The sequence below is a fragment of the Argopecten irradians genome, chromosome 1 (assembly GCF_041381155.1).
Source record: "Argopecten irradians isolate NY chromosome 1, Ai_NY, whole genome shotgun sequence".
NCBI lineage: Eukaryota > Metazoa > Mollusca > Bivalvia > Pectinida > Pectinidae > Argopecten > Argopecten irradians.
Window position 1 is genome coordinate 30,684,003 of NC_091134.1, and position 25,476 is coordinate 30,709,478.

Sequence of the window (25,476 nt, forward strand, 5' to 3'; positions counted from 1 at the left end):
TTAACAAATAAGTGGTGAAAATATGTTAACAAATAAGGTGAAATATGTTAACAAATAAGGTGAAATATGTTAACAAATAAGTGGTGAAATATGTTAACAAATAAGTGGTGAAATATGTTAACAAATAAGTGGTGAAATATGTTAACAAATAAGTGGTGAAATATGTTAACAAATAAGTGGTGAAATATGTTAACAAATAAGTGGTGAAATATGTTAACAAATAAGTGGTGAAATATGTTAACAAATAAGTGGTGAAATATGTTAACAAATAAGTGGTGAAATATGTTAACAAATAAGTGGTGAAATATGTTAACAAATAAGGGGTGAAATATGTTAACAAATAAGTGGTGAAATATGTTAACAAATAAGGGGTGAAATATGTTAACAAATAAGTGGTGAAATATGTTAACAAATAAGGGGTGAAATATGTTAACAAATAAGGGGTTAAATATGTTAACAAATAAGTGGTGAAATATGTTAACAAACAAGTGGTTAAATAGCGGATTCTCACAGTACGATTCCATTGATTTTTTCCAACGGATTATTTTTTTCCAAATCGATACGCAACGTCAATGTTTCTATTGTGACGTCACGATAACGTCGGGTTTCCGCGCCATTCGCGGATTTATTTTTTCATCGTGGAATGAAAAAATGAATAGGCCAATCAGAAAGTCAGAAACAAAGAGAAAATTAATTATTCATTTTTGATATTATAAATGAACAATATTTTTTTTTATTGCCGGAATCGTTGGAGTGCATGCGACTATTATATTTATCAAGAAATGAAGCAGAAAGAGTTGATCGATAGTCATGCCATCAAAATGTTGAAAAATTCCTTTTTTAATGGAGATATCATATAACTTAGTGCTAGCTAGAAATTCAAATTGGTTCAAAACGTCAACTGAATTGTTCTCCACAAATGTAATGAATACATCTTTCGATAATTAGACTTCAATTTGCAAGTTTAGACATTTGGGCCTCCTATGGAATCCAATTCGATACCCAGACAATTTAAGTCAATAACTTAACTCGTGCCGTTTGTTTATATGTTGCATTTTTTATAAAATGTTCGACGTAAACGCTGTGTGTGAAATACCTTTTATCACTGAATTGTTGTTTGTACTTCCTTATTATCTTTATAATAATGTTATCCTTTTGTATATTTAGGGTCAATGACCCTAAAGTGTCTGGTTGCGACATTCACGTTAGTGTGACAGTTTATCTAAAATGTCACAGTGTCTTATACATAGGTCAAACAAAGATAAGCAGCTTTCTTGTTGAGAAAAAAACCTTAAGTTGTGCACTAAATAAGAAAATAAGAAAAATAAGATGATTTACATTATTCTGAAGAATCAATGCAATTAAATCAATTAAATATTATGATTCCACAATGTAATTTTATCACATGACCCATTCAACAATGTCATATGGTCAAGTCATATAATACATTTTACTGTAACACGTGCGTGAAAATAACACTATTGTGACATCACATGTAATAATGACGTCATTATTCGAAAATGACGTCGCAAGATTGTCTCGTTTTGGACAGAAACGTCAATTCCTAACCTGATTTATATATTTTTATAAATACTATCCATGTGATAATAGAATCTTACACTAGGCGTCATTATAAGAAATAAATTAAACTCGTTAAAGATGCTCCACCGCCGACAGAGTGCATAAATGATACCCGTCATTTGAACAATAATTGGTGTGCTTTCGGTGCATGCGCAATCAGTACTGCATTCCATATAGGACATAGAGCCACGGAATTTTTTCGTGATGCGATTAATTATTTTTAATGATTTTTTTCATGAAGTAAATCAAGAAGCTCAAACTTTTCAGTGGTGGTAATGGTGTAAAATATACTAAATCGTCTGCTCCTGTTTTTGATAGAGAAAAATTACTATTCGTCAGCGGTGAAGCATCTTTAAGTTATTAATTGAATATGCAATTCGCCTAAAGGCTTATGACATAGCAAATTATTTAACTCATATTACAAAGCCACACATGTAAGATCCTCTATATTTGTTATGTTGAATGCATTTACTTATCTTACCAAACATCTGAGCAATCATTAAAATAAACTAAAGTAATACATTTTTTTCACCTTAACGTTTTGTGTATATTAGTAATATTACATTCAGTTATTGTATCAAATATACAAACTAAGAAATGTATTGCTGTAAACCTACTTTCTTTCGCCGCTTCTAAATTCGCGATTTTCATTTGAATTTTGTTTTTCGCGAAGATTACGTTTCGAGGATTTAAAATTGAATGAAGGTATCTTCGAATTTAATTGTGCAGAAATTCTTTAAGAAATAAATCGCCCGCGAAAGGAAGTTTGTTTACAGTAATAGGTGTTAAAACACATAATTTTGGATACATATCATTTGAAACTCAATTGTTCATGTTTTCATGATCGAATTCAAATCTATCCTTCAGCGTCCGTAGTTCATTAAGCATGTGTGTAACCTTTTTATCTTTACCAAAGCTCTTAAAAACTTGTATCAGACGAGTTACCTCCCCTACAGCCTCTTTATAACACAGCTGTGTATTTTTATCATCCATTAGAGTAGCGTGGCATTGTGCGATTGTCGCGTAAGATCTATACAAACGGTCAGATGCCGGAGCCTCTCTGACAAGCGTCTCCCTAAAACCGAACACTTTGTTGTAAAAAAAAATTGCTCTGCTGTAGTTCTTCAATGCGAAATAAGAATTAGCCATTTCAAAATACAGCTTGCTTGTTAAGATTCGATCAGGTGCCTCCAGCTTTATGATGTTTACTGCAGCTTTAAATCTCGATATAGCCTCGATATGTCGCATTTGATTTTGTAAGACTCCGCCTTCCACAGTGAACGCATAAGCCCTGTTGTCTGCATATAGACACGGGGATTTATCTAATAAAACATAGGCCTTTTGTAAGTAGTCGTGTGCCCCTTGGTGGTTACCATTGTCTGTGAGAGCCAATGCTACATTCTCATACGATATTGCAATAGATTTAGCTGGAGCTTTTGTCTTTTGTTTGAGTTGTAAGCCACGTAAGAGGAACTCCAAGCACTTCTCTTTTTGCCCTAATCTCCGATAGATGAGGCCTTGGTTGTTGATAAGCGCGGCAATATTTGGATGTTCCTCCGTCCCATAGATAGTCTTTCTTCTCATCAACGCTTCTTCGCTTAGTCTCAAGCCTAAATCAAGATTCTCTGGAGAAAAAAAGAAGCAATTGATCTACATTTTGTTAATTGGTGATAATTAGTGGGACTAATACCCTTATCCTCTACGTGTTTTCGAATGAATTATAAGTTCAGCACCGTTTCGAACCATATTCCTTTAAAGTAATTTACATTAAAGTGTAATATGTACAGGAACAATTTTAGACTTAACATACATATATATGTTTTCTAAAAAGAAATCCATAAAAACAGATACTATATTTACTGCTATGTGGCAGATATTAACTTACCTAAGTATATGTTGAAAACAGAAAGTGCTTGAATGGTTGATATGGCGAGTTCGTCATAAATCATATGTAGTTCTTCCTCTACGTGTAATGCTTTTTCGAGATACCTGGAACCAAAATGTTTACATGTTATTTGTTCAAGTTATAACAAAACAAACCGAAGCAGATTGTAATTAGGATACACTGCGACCAAAGTCATTGTGTTTCTGACACCGTGCCCTTATCTAGTAAGGATACACTGCGACCAAAGCCATTGTGTTTGTTACACTGCGACCAAAGCCACTTTGTTTGTAGCACCGTGCCCTGGTCTGGTAAGGATACATCGCGATCAAAGCCATTGTGTTTGTGACACCGTGTCCTGATCTAGTAAGGATACATCGCGATCAAAGTCATTGTATTTGTGGCACCGTGCCCTGGTCTAGTAAGGATAAATCGCGATCAAAGCCATTGTGTTTGTGATGCTGTGCCCTGGTCTAGTATGGATACATCGCGCCCTAATCCATTGTATTTGTGACACCGTACCCTGATCTAGTAAGGATACATCGCGCCCAAAACCATTGTATTTGTGGCACCGTGCCCTGGTCTAGTAAGGATACATCGCGACTAAAGTAATTGTGTTTGTTGCACCGTGCCATGGTCTAGTAAGGATACATCGCGATCAAAGCCATTGTGTTTGTGGCACCGTGCCCTGGTCTAGTAAGGATACATCGCGACCAAAGTCATTGTGTTTGTGGCATCGTGCCCTGGTCTAGTAAGGATACATCGCGACTAAAGTCATTGTGTTTGTGGCACCATGCCCTGGTCTAGTAAGGATACATCGCGATGAAAGTCATTGTGTTTGTGGCATCGTGCCCTGATCTAAGGATACATCGCGCCCAAATCCATTGTATTTGTGGCACCGTGCCATGGTCTAGTAAGGATACATCGCGACCAAAGTCACTGTGTTAGAGGCACCGTGCCATGGTCTAGTAAGGACACATTGCGACCAAAGTCATTGTGTTTGTGGCATCGTGCCCTGATCTAGTAAGGATACATCGCGCCCAAATCCATTGTATTTGTGACACCGTTCTCTGGTCTAATAAGGATACATCGCGACTAAAGCTATTTTTTTGTGGCACCATGCCCTTGTCTAGTAAGGATACATCGCGACCAAAGTCATTGTATTTGTGGCACCGTGCCCTGGTCTAGTAAGGATACATCGCGACCAAAGTCATTGTATTTGTGGCACCGTGCCCTGGTCTAGTAAGGATACATCGCGACCAAAGTCATTGTGTTTGTGGCATCGTGCCCTGATCTAGTAAGCTTACATCGCGAACAAAGTCATTGTATTTATGGCACCGTGTATGGCGTGCCGAACGTTGCAAAATTCAATAAGTAAAAACATTTGTGCGAAAAAATGTGTTTGTAATATATCGTTATATGTGTTCATTATTTTTAATTTGTGTGTGTGAAAAAAATATTTGTGTGTATTTTTTTATATTTGTGTGTGAAAAAAATGGTTTGTGTGTAAAAAATACATTTGTGTGTGATTTTGTTTTATATTTGTGTGAACAAAATTTCTTTGTGTGTGTGTGTGAAAAATACATTTGTGTATTTGTTTTATTTTGTGTGTGAAAAAATGGTTTGTGTGTAAAAAATATGTTTGTGTGTGATGTTGTTTTATGTTTGTGTGTGAAAATCACACATAAATATATATTTTTACACACAAATATATTTTTCACACACACAAAAAAATTATTGAACAAAAATTTTATTTTTACATATAAATATTTAAAAAAAAATACACAAACATTTAAGGTTTTTACACAGAAATTAAACATATTGAACACATATAACGATATATTACAAAACATTTTTTCTTTACACATTTTATCTTAATTATTGAATTTTGCAACGTTCGGCACGCCTACCGGCCCTGGTCTAGTAAGGATACATCGATACACTGCGACCAAAGTCATTGTGTATGTAGCACCGTGCCCTGGTCTAGTAAGGATACACTGCGACCAAAGTCATTGTGTATGTGGCACCGTGCCCTGGTCTAGTAAGGATACACTGCGACCAAAGTCATTGTGTATGTAGCACCGTGCCCTGGTCTAGTACAACATACAACCAATCTCTTTTACTTAACCTTCTATCCAGAATGACCGGCGAAGAAGCACAGGGAAAGTATGATGAAATGCTATTTGGTTTGGCATTCACATTCTGTAAACGTGCCTTTTTAGTGCAGTCTAATTTTAGTGCAGACGCAAAAAAAAATGTAAATTATGATTTATTAGTTCGGATATAAAAACTAATCAATTTGATAGTTCAATAAACTGGAATACCTTTTTTTAAATCAGCGCTGTACATGAATCAGCCTTTCAATGACAGCGCGAACATAAAACCATTACTGAAATAAGGATCTTACAATAACTTGTCAATAATTTGCTACATATATAACTATGACAGATAGCTAACTGATTATTATTATGCAGTAAAGACACTTGATATGTCGTTTTGCACTTTTGTATTTCATGACCTCCCATTTTTAATTAGTAAAATTTCAACAGGAAGACCAAATTAAACCTTTGGATCAGCAACACATAGTGAAAATATCATACATTGTGTTTAAGTTATTATGACATATCAAAGAAACACAATTTAACAAAGGATGACAATTTTGTTACTTTGAATCGTGCACTACCCGGGCCTCAAACTCACGATCATACCTGCGCATTTTACCACCGCGCCTCATCCACATCCCCAAAAAGGACGTTTCCATGACAAGTGATAGTCGGTTCGATATGCTGACATGATCACGGTGGAAATTGACAATAATATTATTTTAATTCCTGGATCGCATTGTATATATAGGCATGGATACGAACTGTATACATATTTTATATATTCATCAACTGAGTACAGTTTCAACAGGAAATTCAAACTAAACCTTTGGATCAACAACATAGTGCATGTGATATATTGTGTTTAATTATACTTACAGCAGCGCCTCCTGCCAGCGACCCTGACTTCCAATATTCCATCCGAGCCTCTGATAGACTAAAGCCATTGATTCCCGAATGACGTCACGACCTCTTACGTCTGAGCAATCGTTGACAAGTGTGTTCAGAGCTTCTAACGCCATGACGTAGTGTTCTTCTGCTGCAGATACACTTCCCTTAAAAATAAAAATAAATGTTCTGTTTCCTTTTTCATTTCAAATTTCGACAGGCTTAGCATTGTTTATTATGATGCAAATATCATAAATTATGGCGTGTCGGTGATCACAATTCTCATGTAACTCTTCAATCAAGTTTTGTATCTATCAAAACCATAGTATGATTCCTGTGTGATGATATTGGTTAGTAATTACACTTAACATACAAACATCGCGATTAATTCTTTATGAACATTTTTGAAGGGAGAAGATTTGACCTTGATATTTGTCAGCGTGCTTCCATACTGTATCCGAACACGTGCCTCGTCCACAAAGTATTTGTTATTTTGGCATAACTTCATCAGCTTCTGGAAGAACTGTTCCCCTTCAGCTGTTTAGAAAAAAGTCAAAATGTTTCTTGTATAATTCTGTGTATATTCCATTTTGTAATAAAACATTATATATTAACTGCACGTTACGATAGGTTAAAGTATTTGTCAAAACCCAGATGTTGGAACGACTAAAAGTGTTCAAACATGACGAAAATATATGATTACCTTAAAATATGAATATTATTCTGAAATGGGCTGTATGTTTCCACAAGTTACTATTATTTAGTATCTCTCCCGATATAGAAAAAAATACTAACTTGCTGTTTATGGCAATATCTATCGTTTGTTCTATATATTATACTTTGACAACTAAAGCACTTTTGGAATTGCATAGAAACGACATTTTGAAGCATATCCTTTGTACTCACCTTTGCTAAAATATTTCAAGAAAATTTTAAAAAAATCCTTATAATAATAGATCAGTTAAACTAAACGGCTTATCCTCTATACCAGGGGTATACCAAGAATAAAGAGCCATCCTATTGTTTAGTGTTTATTTCATGAAAATTTGAGCAAACACAGCTCGAGGTATGGACCAAGAAACCTTACTGAATTGAATATAGATATATATTTCTATTTGCTTGGGACTGACACTATATAATCTTACCAAACAAAAAGGGAATTTATGATATCATAATTCTCCTGTAAATCCCGTTGCTGCAGTGATATGTTTAACATGTATTGTGACGTCGTTCTGAGCGACGTCATGACGTTATGACGGAATGCGCATTTTTGTAGCGTACTTGCGTACTACCGGAATGAAAAACCCGTATTATTCTATGTTATTTGCAACAATTTTTGTAGTTATGATTTTTTTAATGTTAAAGTATACTGATAATTTATGTGTATTTCCATGGACTTATTTGTTTTACCGCGAATGACGTCGGGCATTCTGATCACGTAGGAGGTACTTATGACATCACAAGAGGCTTCACTGACGCGGGCAGCAGGGAATTTGATTTGGCAATATAACAGTGTACATTACAGGTTGGCTTAAAAATAACAGAAAAAGGAAATATAAACATTAAATTGCCTTCTTGGGGGATTTATGGTCCTATAATTCTCCCTGGATTGCAGACAAATTAATCATAAAGCGCGAACGCGCGTAATTCAATTTGTCTGCAATCCTTGGAGAATTATAGGACCAAAAATCCCCGCAGAAGTCAATTTAATGCTTAAGTATATATCTTTTTCTTTAGCAGGACAAAAACGATACTTTGAAACATACCTTCCATAAAACGACATTGAGAGGCATACCTTCCATAAAACGACATAGACAGACATACCTTCCATAAAACGACATTGAGAGGCATACCTTCCATAAAACGACATTGAGAGTCATACCTTCCATAAAAACGACATTGGATCATATTCCATAAAAACGACATTGTGATGCATATCTTCCATAAAACGACATTGTGATGCATATCTTCGATAAAAAACGACTCTTTAGAGCATACCACCAATAAAACGACCCCGTTGAGCATACATTTCATAAGAACAACTTTTTGAAGCATACCATCAATAAAAATGTGAATTATACCTTCCATAAATTTGTGAATGACGTTCGATGCCTTGAGCGCTAGTTCCATATACAGACTGTACGTATCCTCGTTGGTATACATGACGTCAGTTAGCAGTTTCTGGAAGTTTTGACGCTCTGCGTTGTATAGACAAAGACCTTCCAAATACTTGGAGGAATGTACCTTCTCACTAATACTGATTATCAGCCGAGAGAAGAGATGACAGAACTTCTTCCTTGTTTCTGAAACAACATTTTAGTTTCATTTTCGACACTTAGTAATATAAGCATGACTACATGCCGATCTATTGTTACGCAAGGAACAAAATAAAGTTAGGCTTGATAAAATTAAAGATTATAGATTATCTACAACGAAACTCCATTTTGTCCATTTAATCTCAATATATTAGAGGGTGGTAGTTGCATTTCGAAATTGAAAGTCTTTGGTTTATTTGGTTTTGTTATACCATGGAGCTGATGTATACCTTACTGAAACATACAGTCAAAGACAAATATCGACGTCAAATTGTATTATTCAATCCACCCGTATCCTTTTAATCAGATGCCACCAAATATTAAGGATTATCTTAATTACCTGGTAACTGGTCGGCATCATGGAACATTTCTAAACAGTCTCTCAGTAGTCCGTGGACGTCATAACGATCAGATGATTCGTCATAGTGAATCACGTGATGTCGCATGATAGGGTCAAGGGTCAAACTCTTTGCTTCCTCTTGTGATTGGTGGCCTTTCAAAGGTATTGAAATTGGATTGTTATTAAACTTCAATGGTAACGATTTATTTTCATATTATAACACAAAGCTAACGTTATATTATTACAGAGAAACATCGATATAATGTTATAACGAAACTACACTTTTATAATATCAAATAATTTCATCTTTCTTATTAAGCCTTACTAGTACTATAGTACGCACTGGCAGAAAATGGTCAGCATCCAAGGCAGTCGATGAAGCGGAGAGCCGGTTGCGACACAAAAGATATTGTGGGAACAACCGCAGTAGGAAGGCAGGGCCTAGGGACATCAAAACACACTCTCTGGAAGAAAGCTGATGTCACAGAGAGGCGATCATTGGTACAGAAGGAGATAAGAAGTCGGGAAGAAGAAAGAAGACAGACCAAAGCAGTGGAAACTAGGTGTTCAGGGGGCCTGGACAAGGTGGGACACAGAACCACGTGTTCTATCCTGGACAGAAATCTGGAAGTACCCGCAGTTCCAACTGTATTTTCTCCTCCGATCTGTGTATGATGTGCTACCAACACCAGCAAATCTCCATAGATGGGACCTTGTGGAAACACCAGACTGCCCTCTGTGTGGACAGAGAGGAACTCTCCAGCACATACTCACCTCCTGTCAGGTGGCCTTATCACAGGGGAGATATACGTGGCGCCACAACCAAGTCCATAGGGATGCTGGCTGATGTTTTGGAGAAAGAACGGAAGAGCGGCAGGTCAAGTCAACCAAGGTCTAAGCATACACAGATTAGGTTTGTGAGGGGAAAGTGTGAAACCAAGGACAATCCAGATCTGAAGAGGTTCATCCGGAATTATCGGCCAGGACAGGAGACTTGAGGCTAGAGGTAGATCTCAATCAGAGATTAACTTTTCCGATGTATTGGTTCCCCCACCAACCTCATGACCGTGGATAAGGTTCTATGGTCACCAGGAACAAATGAAAGTCAACAGCTATCCGAACTAACATGTCCCAATGGGAAGGAAAGTTGCAGTGAAAGCACATAGAAAGGAAGGAGGCGAAGTACGAGGCAACTGCTTGACGGAATGCAGGGAGCAGGGCTGGCATACATATGGAACTAACCTGTTTTTGAGGTTGTGATGTAGAGGGCTTCCCCGCACAGTCCTGTGTGGAGGGAATGCAAATTCTGCATGAATAGGGCTTGTGTCGGGCATGACCAGAAGTGACAGCAGTGCAAGAGGATGGGCTTAGGGCAGCAGAATGAACCGATTCTTCATGCTGGGTGTGGATGAAGAAGGACACCAGTAGCTGGACACCCACCACCGACGCGCAGTGACTGATCATCACTGTGGACCCCCCATCCTGAGAGTGTACCGAGTAAGGGGTCGAAAACACGCAATGAGGGATGGCCTCGGCTGAGGACGTCGGCGGTGCTGCAGCATACCATCACAGCTGTATTTAGGTAATTTTATCTGGGCAACCAGTGGCGGCTAGGAAAGACTAGCTGACAACCAAGAACAGTTTGGTGACATTTGGAAAGACAGATGGCGTCCAGGGAAGACTGGAATTTTTGGGTGTGAAGGGTTGGCAGCCCGACACACAGTTCCTGTGAGGGAACACCACAGCAAGCTACAACACAGAATGAAGAACAACACCCCCAGGGTCTTCCGAGAGGGGGGGAGGATGAAAGACCCAGCAACGTGGATACAACGGCAACGACTCGGCTTGTACAACGGACATTGACAGGAACAACGGCAGAAACAAAGTGTCACTGTGGGAAAGTGTGTAAGAACCTGAAGGGGTTAAAGATTCACCAAGCGAAAACCAAATGTAGACCTGTGATGCGGAAAGAGGAACGCACAGTTAACACTGATGAGACGGAGGAGGACTTCAGCCAGGAAGAACACCACAGTGCTGAGGACCTCCTACCCACTGAAGTGGATCAGGACTATGTTGAGGCGGAGACTGGTAGTCAGAACCCAATTCATGCTTACCAGGAAGAAGATGAAAACACCAGGAAGGAGGCAGTACAGTGGCCATCTTCAGAAGATAAACGGTGGGAAGCATTTGATAATGACCTTGATAAGATCTTACAAAGGACATTGGTAGGCGATGTACACAGGAAGATAACATCACTGTCAACATTAGTGTACGCAGTGGGACTTGAGCGCTTTGGAACAAAGCAAGGTGGTAGCAGGAAGGATGAACATGTAACACCCAACAGGCGCCAAAAAGAGATACTAAGCCTTCGAACGGAAATCAGGACTATCACCAAACAATTTAAGACAGCAAACGAGGAGGAGAAGATTGGGATGAGTGAGTTAAGGGCTATTCTGAGAGAGAAGAGAAACAGCCTCCAAAGAGCGGAGAGAATACGGAAAGCCAGGAAGGAGAGGGGGAAAAAGAGGGCTAAGTTTATAGCAAAACCCGTATAGACTAACCAAATCAACACTGAAGGGTCTAAGTCAGGGTTGCTGAAGAGTTCTAGAGAGGAGGTAGAGAGACATCTATCAGAGACACATGGAGATGAACAGCAGGGGAGACAACTAGGCCCATGTGAAAGGATAGAGGCAGTGCCAGAACCAGGGATACCATTGGACGGCAAGGAACCATCATGGAAGGAGGTCCAAGAAATTGTCAAGAAAGCCAGATCTGGATCAGCACCCGGGCCCAATGGAATCCCGTACAAGGTCTACAAGAACTGTCAGAAGATTTTGAGGCATCTATGGAAGTTACTCAAAGTCATTTGGAGGAAGGGAAAAATACCTTCTTGCTGGCAAAAGGCTGAGGGCTGCTTCGTACCAAAGGAAGACAACTCAGAGGGCATCAATCAGTTCCGTACCATCTCATTACTAAATGTAGAAGGGAAGATATTCTTCTCGGTTCTAGCAAGGAGGCTGACAACATACATGACAGAGAACCAGTATATTGATGCATCGGTACAGAAGGGAGGAATTCCTGGATTCTCAGGGTGCGTAGAACATACCAGCATTATAACGCAACTAATCCGGGAAGCCAAGGTCAACAAGAAAGACCTCACTGTGATATGGTTGGATCTAGCAAACGCATATGGAACCATCCCTCATATGCTTATACAGGAGGCCTTGGAACACTACCATATCCCAGAGCACTTCAGAAGACTGATTAAAAGCTACTTCAGCGGAATACATCTGCGCTTTACAACCAAGACATTTACAACATCGTGGCAGGAACTGCAGAAGGGCATTGTAACAGGGTGTACCATCTCGGTTATCCTCTTTGTAATGGGTATGAACATGATCATCCGAGCTGGAGAAAGGGAGACAAGAGGCCCAAAGACATCCAGTAACATCAGGCAGCCGCCAAACAGAGGCTTTATGGATGATCTGACCATCACTACAGATACCCATGTTCAGGCAAGATGGATACTGACGGCCCTAGAGGAAACAGCAACTTGGGCAAGAATGACCTTCAAGCCAAGGAAGTCAAGATCTCTTATTATAAAGAAGGGAAGAATAACCAGGCAATTCCAACTAAAGATCCAAGGGGAGGAGATACCAACAATAATCGGAAACCCCATCAAATGCCTAGGAAAATGGTTTGATGAATCACTAGGGGACAAAGGCAACATCAGGAGAATAGAACAACAGGTCCAAGAAGGGATGAGACGTATAGACAAAACAGGTCTCCCAGGGAAGTTCAAAGCCTGGATGTACCAGCACGGTCTCTTGCCACGCCTAGCCTGGCCCCTCATGCTATATGAGATATCAACTTCAACGGTGGAGAAGATGGAGCGAATTATCAATCGGCACCTAAGGAGGTGGTTGGGAGTCCCTCCAAGCTTTACTGCAGTAGGTTTATACAGCAGAACGGCAAAACTCCAACTTCCTCTCTCTTCATTAGTTGAAGAATTCAAGACAGGTAAGGCAAGACTCATCATGACCTTAAAAGAGTCGAAGGATGACAAGGTGCGGCTAGCAGGTGTAGAAGTACGCACTGGCAGAAAATGGTCAGCATCCAAGGCAGTCGATGAAGCGGAGAGCCGGTTGCGACACAAAGATATTGTGGGAACAACCGCAGTAGGAAGGCAGGGCCTAGGGACATCAAAACACACTCTCTGGAAGAAAGCTGATGTCACAGAGAGGCGATCATTGGTACAGAAGGAGATAAGAAGTCGGGAAGAAGAAAGAAGACAGACCAAAGCAGTGGAACTAGGTGTTCAGGGGGCCTGGACAAGGTGGGACACAGAACCACGTGTTCTATCCTGGACAGAAATCTGGAAGTACCCGCAGTTCCAACTGTATTTTCTCCTCCGATCTGTGTATGATGTGCTACCAACACCAGCAAATCTCCATAGATGGGACCTTGTGGAAACACCAGACTGCCCTCTGTGTGGACAGAGAGGAACTCTCCAGCACATACTCACCTCCTGTCAGGTGGCCTTATCACAGGGGAGATATACGTGGCGCCACAACCAAGTCCTTAGGGAGCTGGCTGATGTTTTGGAGAAAGAACGGAAGAGCGGCAGGTCAAGTCAACCAAGGTCTAAGCATACACAGATTAGGTTTGTGAGGGAAGGTGAAACAAGGACATCCAGATCTGAGAGGTCATCCGGAATTATCGGCCAGGCAGGAGACTGGAGGCTAGAGGTAGATCTCAATCAGAGATTAACTTTTCCGGATATTGTTCCCACCAACCTCAGACCGGATATGGTTCTATGGTCACCAGGAACAAAGAAAGTCATCATTATCGAACTAACAGTCCCATGGGAGGAAAGGTGCAGTGAAGCACATGAAAGGAAGAGGGCGAAGTACGAGGCACTGCTGACGGAATGCAGGGAGCAGGGCTGGCATACATGGAACTACCCTGTTGAGGTTGGATGTAGAGGCTTCCCCGCACAGTCTGTGTGGAGAATGCTATCTGCATTAGGGTTGTCGGGCAGGACCAGAAGGACAGCAGTGCAGAGGATGGCTAGGGCAGCAGAACGATCTTCATGCTGGGTGTGGATGAAGAAGGACACCAGTAGCTGGACACCCACCACCGACGCGCAGTGACTGATCATCACTGTGGACCCCCCATCCTGAGAGTGTACCGAGTAAGGGGTCGAAACACGCAATGAGGGATGGCCTCGGCTGAGGACGTCGGCGGTGCTGCAGCATACCATCACAGCTGTATTTAGGTAACCTTACCGTTAGTTATTCGAATAAAGGAAAACTGTACTTGTAATTGGCTGACACAATAGTTTGACATTTAACTTCCAAAAAAAACCTTTTGACATTTCATGAGGTGGTGTATGAAAGACTGGAATTATGTATTAGTTGATTTGGATACATTTTGGGGCGTACAAGTGGGGCGAAATTTGTAAAATACAAATGTAAAACTGTTTGTTATTGTAGATAACAAATTGTTTATCAAACACAAATAGTTGTTTAAAATATAAATTGTTTACTCAAAAAATAAAATGTTGTCTGCTCAGTTAAATAGTTAAAAGTATACTTTATAATTATGTATTCTAAAATTAAATATTTTTGTTCAATGATGAAAATAGTATTCAAAGTAGAAAATTATCAAATTCGACAAAGAAAATAAAAAAATAGTTAAGTAATAATTGAAGGATACTTAACAATTTAAAAAACATTGTTTGAAAAAAGATAAGTAGGTGAGGAAAGCTCCCTTAAGGAAGAAACACAAACAATAATAACAACAGTTCATATCCTAGTTAAAGTGAGAATTAGTATGTATTTACTATTTACAATTGAACCATTGGGCTTAACACCAATGAAAGCATACGCCGCCTGGATGATTTCAATCGTACAGGGAAATATTCCTTTGTCTTTCCCTGTTGTTTATTAGACAACATACGATGACCTTTCTTAAATTAAACACGGACGTGAAAAGGTCAAGTTTCATCTGTACGGTCACGTGGGTTTTCTCCGATTTGTCCTCCCACTCTAAGCCCCTCACGCGCTTACATGACTTGTTTCGCAATCCATGTAAAATAAATAAAGTTTTATTTATGATATGTATGTATAGTAGGATTTGTTGATCTCCATTGTTACTTGAAACACGGTAATACTCTAACAAGGAAACATTACGGGACGGTCGTTTAAGACATTGTTTAAACTCATATATCTGACATATGCATGCTTAAATAGTGATCAGGAAGATTTATTAAACCAGTCTCATTCGTTCGGTTATGGGAAATCCAAGACATGCCTAGCTAAACTAGTTCAATAATTTGATAATGTTTGTAAATAGTTTCAAAATATTTCCAGCCATTTGTGAAGTGAATCCCTTACCACAAAATTATGATTTGTTTTTATTCTAGTTTTAAGATATTGTAATCGCATTTTTTAAATCAGATTATTCTGTAATCAAATCATTCTTTGTATTTGCAAGTACAAATTTATTTTCATTGATATTTTCACGTAGATCTTTTCTTTTATTGTGATGATATATTCCGAGTTTCGTTTATCTTTCAATTTACATGTTTACCCTGTTTCGTTTTTTCAATAAATGTATTACTTCTACACTAAGCAACTGGTTCCTGATACATTACGTATATATATATCATTAAAACTAAAATGCACAAAAGAATAAAAAAAATATCAAATTAAAATGATACATTGATTGTCGGCTGAATAGATGGAGTCCAATATATTCAGTGGAATTCGATGTCAGAACTTTGTAATGTCTTAAGGAATAGGAATTGAACAAAAAAAACATCACATTATTCATAATGGAATCGCATTAACTGGTTTCTGGACTTGTATACAACTCAAAGACCAGGAAAAATCATTCGTCATTACCACAGTTTTCACAAATATCATATATATTCAACTTTAAACCTACATTATTAAGTTAATCAACACGTCCGTTGACTTCGAGATAACGACGTTTGACCTACCGACCATTTCTGCGGCTTGTTCTGCTGTGAAGGGCCCTGGTATATAACAGATCACTGACATTCTAGTCGTCAGAATCCCGCTAAGTCTTTTCAAAAATTCCCCATAGACAACACCTAGGACAGAAAACAATTTGATACCCAGAAATACATGAGAATGTCGTTATCAATTGTAGATCTCCCTCTAATTCTTACCAAATTGCTGTATATATTTATGTATCCCGATACTCCAGGGGTTATTATTACTGTCGTTATATCCAGCCCTAGGATGTTTTATATAAATATTAAATGCAATTCAGGGGAAACAATTTGACCAATCACAGGCCTGCAGAGAGACTCCTTTGACATTCAAGTTTTAAATCACATAACCAACCACAGTGTACCGTTATTCAGTTATATCGATGTACATCAAAGGACCAAACACTTGTCTCACGTGTGGTCGCCAACAGAGCCTTCAGTTTTACTATGAAATATTCCAAGGGCAGTTATAACGACAGTGATAGTAACCCATGGAATCAAGAATAATTAAGAATGCAACAGAAACAGTCTTAATTTTGAAACTATGTCAGATGACCTCATTGATTTCATGGGTTACTTTATATTTTAAGATAAAGATAACTTTTTAATCCAATCATCCTTGAACAGTATATTGGATAATCCACTTTGTAAACCTACTGATATCATGTTAGAAATCTTATAGGTTACCTATTCTTTCTTGGCGCTGGTAGACATCTTGACTGAGGACTTTTAGTCTATATAATTGTAACAACTCAACCATATCGTCTGGTGTGATGAGTGAATCTTTGTCCTCCAATATTGCTGACGTCATCAGTAACGCTAACGGAAAGCCTCCACAGAGCTCCACAATTTTCACCATGGCAGTGCCAAATTTCACGGAGGGAGCACATGTCTTTAACAATTCGGCAGAACTCTCCAACGACAGAGGCGGCAATGTCACAGAAAATGTTTTGATCTGAAAACAAACCTCACTTGTGGATGTAACTACAACTTTAACTTTTTCTGAACTTGAAATACATATTTCACACAACTTTTGAAATTCAGCGCTCCGTCCACTGTCCACTATGTCCTCTGCGTTATCGAATATGATCACATGTTCATTACAAACACACGTTTTAATTAACTGCGAAAGCCCGTCCATCCAGTCGGATTCCAGTGGCATTAACGAAGAAGAAGATAAATCCCCGATAAGAGAAATGTATACCTGACGAAGGTGATTCATAGACCGCAGATCAACCCATGTAAATGCGACTTCAGGTGTGCTGGATTCTCGTACTTTCAGATATTTTCTTACAAATGTTGATTTTCCAATCGACCGTAACCCATACACTAAAAACAAGTTGTTGGTATCCCAGTTTGATAACATGGATCTTATTTCTGGGTCTCTACCCACGAAGGATTCTAAATTCGACATTTCTGGTTTGTAGTAGTAGGGTATTTTATCGATGAAACTATAGCTTAGTGCTATTGAATTTTTGTCGCTGTGCTCCAAGTCTCATGTACATGTATTTAAGAACGGTGCTGTTACGTTACAAATACTGTTCCTGTACATAAAACATCCGGGTTGGTCTTCAGTGTAAACATAAAAGTCAAGAGATTGATAACAGGGACTCTGCTTTTAAAATGTGATTGTTTATAACAATTTAAGACGATAATTACACAATTGAAGTACATGATGTTTCGTTAGCCTATTTCTATGCACAGATTTCCTCACTGTCGTTATCACTGTGGCATTAAATAATATCCAATAGAATGTTAATCTAAATGATCTTGTTTTACATTGGATAGCTGAAAAACCTCTTCACTAGAATATAGAAAAAAAAAAAAATAAGAAAAATATGTAAAAACACGATACAAAACATATAAAATTGTGTTTACATGTGTGAAATAGATGAATAATAATCTTATTTAAAACATAACACTGTTTATATTCAACCTTAATTGTAAAGTACAATATATGTCCACATTCGTGGAAGAGTTGTGTCTGCTTTATATAAAGGTAACCGGAAACCCAAAGACGACCCTAACAGTTATAGAGTAATCACATTAATTCCAATATTTTTCAAATACACTTTTGTCTTCCCGTTTATGAGTCCAGTTGTTAGAATCACTGAACATTTCCCAATAGACATCAATCAGCCGATAACGTAAAAAACTTGTGTAGTTTATGCACACTTTTAAACCTGCAGGAAAGTATAAATTATAACCTAGATAATGGATCAGATGAACTCGTTGCGTTTTAGAGAGGTAATTAAGGCTTTCGATACAGTAATGGCAAGAAGGCCTTATTTCTATAAACTTTGATCCAAATGGGTAACAATGGAAAAGGTATGGATCATTCATCACAGATGTAATTCCCGCTTCTCCATATGTTTGTCTTTAATGGTTTATTTCGAAAAAAGTAATAATGGGAAAGAGGAATCTGACAGGTGGTTCCTTTATCTTCAAAAATTTCCTCGATTTTACAATGACTTGCTTAATGAAGTAGAATAGCTGGAAAGGTTCGGTAATTAAATCCAACGCGGGTTAAATATACCAACCCAAGCCGAACGATATATGTGTTAATTACAATAAAGTAGCTAACCATCTACTTACTTCTATCTGTGAGAACACAGGTAAGAAAATGGAGGTTCACATTTCCGCTTCTTCGAAAATTGGTCATATTTACTTCCAAAAATCAAATGATATCATAGTAATTTACAGTTTATGAAAAAAACTAACCAATTGTTTGATAGTATATGTTCCGATGATTGGTATAACATTTAAGCGCTGAGAATGGTAAAAATATCAACGCAGATGTTTCAAATTAAAGTGTGGCGTAATATTCGTTTCTTGTGTTCACCAGTGTTGCACCTAATTGCTAAATTATCTATAATGCAAAGTTTTTCCATCTGCACACTACGGATGAGGAGTTTGTGGGCAAATGTAAAGAAAAATGAAGTATACATGCTAGAAATGCACAAAATTTCATTTTCAATCTAACAAGGTTTTAAATATAAGAACAAGGACAGAGATGTCCCACATCATTGAATTTGGTTGGTTTTCTATTGAAGTGTAAATTAGTATTAAAAAAATTGATGTTTCCTTGGTAGAAAATGTTATCCATATGATTGTGAGTTTTTTAACTCGCGAAATTTTCTAAAACGTCTTTTCGATTTTAAATTAGTGAGTTTTAACAGAGTGATTTTAATCCCTGACATTATCCAAATTTTGAAAAAATATGATTTGTGATTTTGTACTTGATGGATTTTTAAAAACATTTCCAAACAAATGCAAATGGAAACATATAGTAAAAACACATGTTAAACAAAATATGAAACGGTTTCAACTTTTGTGAAAGGTGAAACTTAAAAAGATTTTCTCGTTTTTTCTCTTTTACAAGACAAAGTAGAACCAAATGCAATATGGAAACCTTGCTTTACTTTTCCCCACAGTATAGTTCACGCATTAAACGAAATGTTAAAATATGCGTAGAATGCGCGATAATTGAAAATTTGATGTGTCATTTTAGTGTCTAATGTATAAATGATCTCATATTGCACAGTGTTTGAATGAAGCCACACTGAGAATGCGAGACCAATAGTGGTGTGACAGTACTGGTGAAAGATATAGATTTTGTTTTTTAATCTCATTCCATGTCAAAATATCATCTACTGCATGTTACTTCTTGGTGGACTATAGTAACTATCATTTATCTCAAAAATGAAATGGAAGACTTGACTAAATTCAATAATTAATATGTTCGTACAAAGTGTAATACCTGACCTTTTTTCATTTCTTTAATAGGCAAATATTTGATTTTATTTGAAGTTATATGATGCTTAATCTTGTGAACTCCAGAGTAATTTGTATCATGTTTTTGTGCTAAGCCTAATATATAGACTTTTGATGTAATATATCTGTTATTACAAAGCTGTATGTAATTTGTCTCGTCTAACATATGTATATGTAAGCGTAATTATTTATAATCACTATTAAGATAATGAGCGAAAATGTAATGTCGAATAGTCTAATGGTATTTTTCCCTCTTGTATTGATAGATATGTATAGTGTGTGTGTTAACTTTGTGAATGTTTAGAATGTTTTCTACATTATTTATGTATTATTTTCTGTAAACTCTTCAATATTTGAGGAAAATAAAGAAATAATAAATAGTATATAGGGGCCCCCCCTTAAAGTTAAAAAACACATGTATACACAACATACATTCTCACAACCTACGTACAAATAAATAATAACCAAAAGAATGTGAATCTGAATGATCATTGTTTACATTGGATAGCTGAAGAAAACTCTTCACTTCACTAAATATATGATAAGAATACATAAAAACACGAGTACAAAACATATATAATTGTGTTTGCATAAAGTGAAGTAGATGAATAAATAATTTTGGAATCAAATGGAAAACGAAACTAAGATTTTTCCTGTAAATAACCAATATATAAGGAAATCTATTTTATGAATAAGGAAATCAAAGTTACTTCCCTTGCTATTTATTTGTTATTATAGAAAATGGCCGAGACCAACCTCGATACTCCCAGGGGTTCCGATCACTTACGAACTACTAACACCCCTGACTATTTCCCATATTAAAACTGAGGCCAACATAACAGATACAGGTATATTAGTCGTTTGATGTACAACAAAAGAAGCCTATAACGGTACATTGTGGTTTGACTGTGTGGGCTTTGAAGTTGGGCGTCGCTCTCTCTGTAGTCTTCAAAGGAAATCTTTGCTGTTCTGTGATTGGTCAATGATTTTTCCGCTGAGCTGTCCATCCACGCCTTCAATATCACTTTAGAAGTCCAGGGGTGTAGAGATCGTAAGTCCATCGGAACCCGGAGTATCGAATTATGGCCGAGACAGAGGGCATTTTGAGGAAACGGTGAGCATTACAATGTTTCTATAATGATTTAGTATATGAGACATAAAGTTTCACAGATTATAAATTGTCCTGTCAAGGTTACATATAGTTTAAATAAAGCTTAATACAAAATACGTATAATCGAAAAATAGTGATGTACATAGTGAAATGCATTTTCATGGGGGGTTTCCAAATGGGGTATTTTAATCGTACACATATAAACACGGTGCCGTGTCAATTTTAGTGATGAACGGTTTTATTTTTCTTTTCCTCTCGGTGGTAATAAATTTGAGATAAAAACAGGTTTTAATCCAAACATTATAAAATAGATAAATGTAGACAATCCATGATACTACAAATTTAATCATTAATTTTGGAGAGGTAAATAGAGCACAGATTATCTAAATACTTAGAACATACGTAAAGAGGTGAGACTAATATGTTAGCCATTAAATACAAAATACATGTATTATATAACTGCTGTTCTTTTTATTCTCCCTTCTTTTGGGTTAATTTATAACCGAGTTTATTCGTCTATGAAATATGTGATAGTCCAGTACATTTACATATATGAAGAAGGGCCTTATATAATATGCAATACCTGTCGAGGATTTCATTTCTGTTTAATAAATAACTGTTTAAATGTTTCTCGATTACGGTTTCGTGTAAATATATAAAAGGGATAATTATACATTACATGCAGAGTATGCGTTGTTTATACCATCAAGAAGTGGATTTACCAGGGGTTGCATGAGTCATACTTAACGTATGGGCCATTTTTATAAATAAAGGCCCTACAAATTTTATGTACACGGAGCGAATTAAACTAATCAAAGACACGTATTTATATTTGTACAAAACGTCCAGTATATATTCAGAGAGATCAAAGGGGTATTATAAATCTTGTCAGAACAATTGGAGTTTCATCATTTTTAAAAGAGACAACAAAAATATGTTTAAGACCCTTGAAACTACCTGGTGGGCACTATCATTTGCCGTTGGTACGTAATTCCTGTACATGTACTTAGTAATAAGGAAAAAAGGGAATTGAAACTGAAATTTCTCTTCGCTGATCGTGGAATATGTTTATAAGCCTTAAGCCCAAATTTTATATTTCACAGAATAAAGTGTCCGATTCTTAGAGCAAGTCTAAAAATTTAATTGCGCTAAGTAAAATATGTGAGAAAACATAAGTATCGTTGATTGCCTGCTAGGAATTTAACCAGACTTACTTTTAAACGGCTATTTTTCCCCTTTTCTTCTTTCTTTTAATGAAGGACTGATGATCAGGTTTACTCTTTAGCTGTTTTGTTTATACTTTTTTCCTCCAGATCTTCATGTCGCTTGATGAAAATGTATAGAAATTCATTAATGGACTGTTTTTTATACTCCATATTCTTAAGATTAAAATTCAATCAAAACCAAACTATTTTTACATTTTGTACATTGCATTCCTTTTACTGTCCCGTGCATGCAAAAGAATTATTTCGATATAAAAGATTGAATCGCATTTGGCCTAACATTGTGTGTTCATGCACTGGTGTTTGGGCTCCTATAGACATTTTTTTCTCTCTTTAATATTTAGGACACATTATTACTTTTACATTTGTATCAAGTTATATTATTTATAGAGAGAGAAAAAAAAGTCTATGAATAAAGGGCCAAACCCCAGTGGTACATATACATGTCTCTTTACATGTAGCGAAAATACATATAATATTTATAATATTTTTTTTTTGCATGTAGATATATTACAAAAGTAGTTCCATAAATCAATAATCTTATGCTACAATGAGGATTTGTACTCAGTTCATTCATTAATCATTGATATCGTCATTGATATATCCGAAAATGCCGTTATAGTCGTTTGACCCATGTTGTCTCAAACACTGGCGTCTAAGTTATCATGACATGTTCGGAGCGAACGGTCTTCGATGGAGTAGAAACATGTAGGCTTTCACGATGACTTCGTATGTAAGTATGAATGTTAATACATCGCTGTCATTATAATAAAAAGAACCATAAGTTGTAAATATCTATTTAGCAATGTAACGACATGAACGGGTATTGTTGGTTTACTTTCATTTGTTTTACGAGTTTGGCGATTCCACCCCGTGGAATGCCTCATCAGGGGGGTAAACATTTTAACGTACATGTGTGTTCGGTTTTCGTAGTGTTCATATTTGATTGTACATTTTCAATAAAGCTATAAGTAGGACCTATTGGCATATATATATTTCTATAGTCTACAAAATACTTAAGATTAGCAAATATAACCAATGTAATTCTAAAGTTGTTAAATGCTGGCTTTCCATTTTCAGAGAAAAACACTTTTTTGAATAGTATGTTAGCCTAGTTTTATATAGAAGAATACATGTTAAATACATGCTATGTACAACATGTATTTGGTTCGTAAAGTGCAGTCGATCGAGATCGAGCAATGCTACTTGACCGCTAAATTGTCGTTGTTTGAAGGAAACGTTTGCACGTGGTGAAGAACGGACCCATGTGTGTTCGCTGACACGGTATTTGGTCGAGTCTTCAGTGCGTTCGCCATGCCACGATGTATGAAAGTTTTGTTAGGGAAATTTCACTTAGTTTTTCTGTGCCTACGCATGCGTACTAGATTGTTTTGGCTCTGGGGCGGAAGCTACGGATTTCCCCCTCTCCGAAGAGGGGGTTTTCTATTGTTTTTTAAAAAAACATGGAAAATGTTGGGCATTTTCTTTATTAGCGGATATTTTCATAAGGATATATGTTCTACTATTCAGCAAAGTTTGGTACTTTATGACGATATATTTTTTTCACCCCGAAACATAATAGGGGCTTTTAAATTATTATATCCTTCTTTTCTAAATCGTACTCAAACCATCTGCCAAATTACTGAACTTTTGTGACACATCAAAGTTACCTCATGCATTTAACTATTTAGGGTGGATATAATAAAAAAAAAACCTATGCACATACAGATTTTCATCTTGCCGATCGTAAAAATGGCGGAGTTGCTTAATCTCTCTAATATATGTTTTCTGTCTAATTATACACTCATATAATAATAACGCAATAGTGTACATGACCGTTTTGAGTGAGAAAGAAGGACAAGGTTTTGGACTTGAGATTTTACACTTTCACACACATTTTGTCGATAGGGAGACCATGGCATTTTTACAGAGTTTTCCGAAAACAAAAAACCATGTCGTGGTTCACTATTGTTCTAACTGGTATTTAAGTTGAGAGTGTGCGCTCCATTATTATAATGCAATATGTTTATTCCATCTACAGAAAACAATACAACTTTGCATTTTTATCATCTGATTTTTCAGATCGCACAAGTGAGAGGTTTTTTACATCATTATATTAAAAAACATAATTTTATTTTGCATTGAAATACAAAAAGGTGTTACTTTTACTTTATCTTGGTATCGATTTGAATGCAAAGGTCAGTAATAAACCTCGATAAGCATAAAAAAGTATTTAAACCTAGTATGACTATTAACCGCGCTTGCATTTTTTCAGAATTGGAAACCACACGACTGGGTCAGAGTCAACCCAAGCAATTTTTGTTAGCGTTCATTTTGTCGATAGCAACACAAACCCGAAAGGTGTTTAAATAATATGTGAATGATTCTGGAACTGCACAGATAATATATTTCTTTAAAAGTTATATGGAGGCCGTATTTTTCATACTCACAACAATCAAGATGAGCTTTTAAATATGATATTTATTACCAAAAGTTACCATAATTTTGAGAATTACAGTATTTTCAATGCTTACGTTTTGATTTTTACGGAGTACAATATAAAAGGTTGAAAATGATTTTTGGCAGTACTGCCAAAAAAATAAAAAATCAGCTATATGTACATTTTACTACTCTGCAAACTTGTCCCACATACCTGGGACCGATAACTACTGCCGGATAAAACGTGTGCTTTATCCGTCAAAAACGATTATGCTTGTATCCGTCATACGATCACGTGGTATTTGTTCCATTTTCCTGACCGGCACTTTTTCTAACTTGACCCAGAACTTGAACCTTGTCGGTGAATTCGAAAGTCATTCAGTCCCGCTAAAAATAAACGTGACGTCATATTCACCGAAAACCACGTCATTTTTACGATATCGAAAATCTCGTATGGCTGTGCCGTCTTATTCTTGGCTCATGACAAAGGTATGTATTGTTAAGTAATTATTCAATGGGTATTTATTGTTATTTGAGTATTTTCATTTCCTTTCAGTGTATATATATCAACACTGAATAGAATTACGGTGTCTGTTTGTGAATGCGCTTATTTACTTCCCACGGCAGTAATTTTTGCACTCTCATTCGGTTAAGTGAATGAATCTTTCATTTTGTCTCCGCATCAACAAAAGAAGGTTCTCCTTCGAGCGATAAAAAGTAAGGAACTGTCAATATGCTTTCGTTTTGAATGTCATAATGGTTGCAGGATAAACAGAATACACGGTTAGTATCTTCCAATA

The 25,476-nt window shown here is 36.8% G+C and overlaps 1 protein-coding gene across 1 annotated transcript; it reads right to left on the bottom strand.

Annotated features, from left to right (window-relative positions):
* Positions 1–242: 242 nt before the first annotated feature.
* Positions 243–17,638, bottom strand: LOC138323801 (uncharacterized). The gene is made up of 8 exons (XM_069268651.1): positions 16,817–17,638; positions 16,115–16,228; positions 9,109–9,261; positions 8,535–8,756; positions 6,878–6,990; positions 6,445–6,620; positions 3,467–3,570; positions 243–3,206 (listed from the first exon to the last, which is right to left on the bottom strand). Exons 1-8 carry the CDS (start codon positions 17,541–17,543, stop codon positions 2,404–2,406), a joined length of 2,412 nt encoding a protein of 803 aa, XP_069124752.1. The 5' UTR covers positions 17,544–17,638; the 3' UTR covers positions 243–2,403.
* Positions 17,639–25,476: the final 7,838 nt, after the last annotated feature.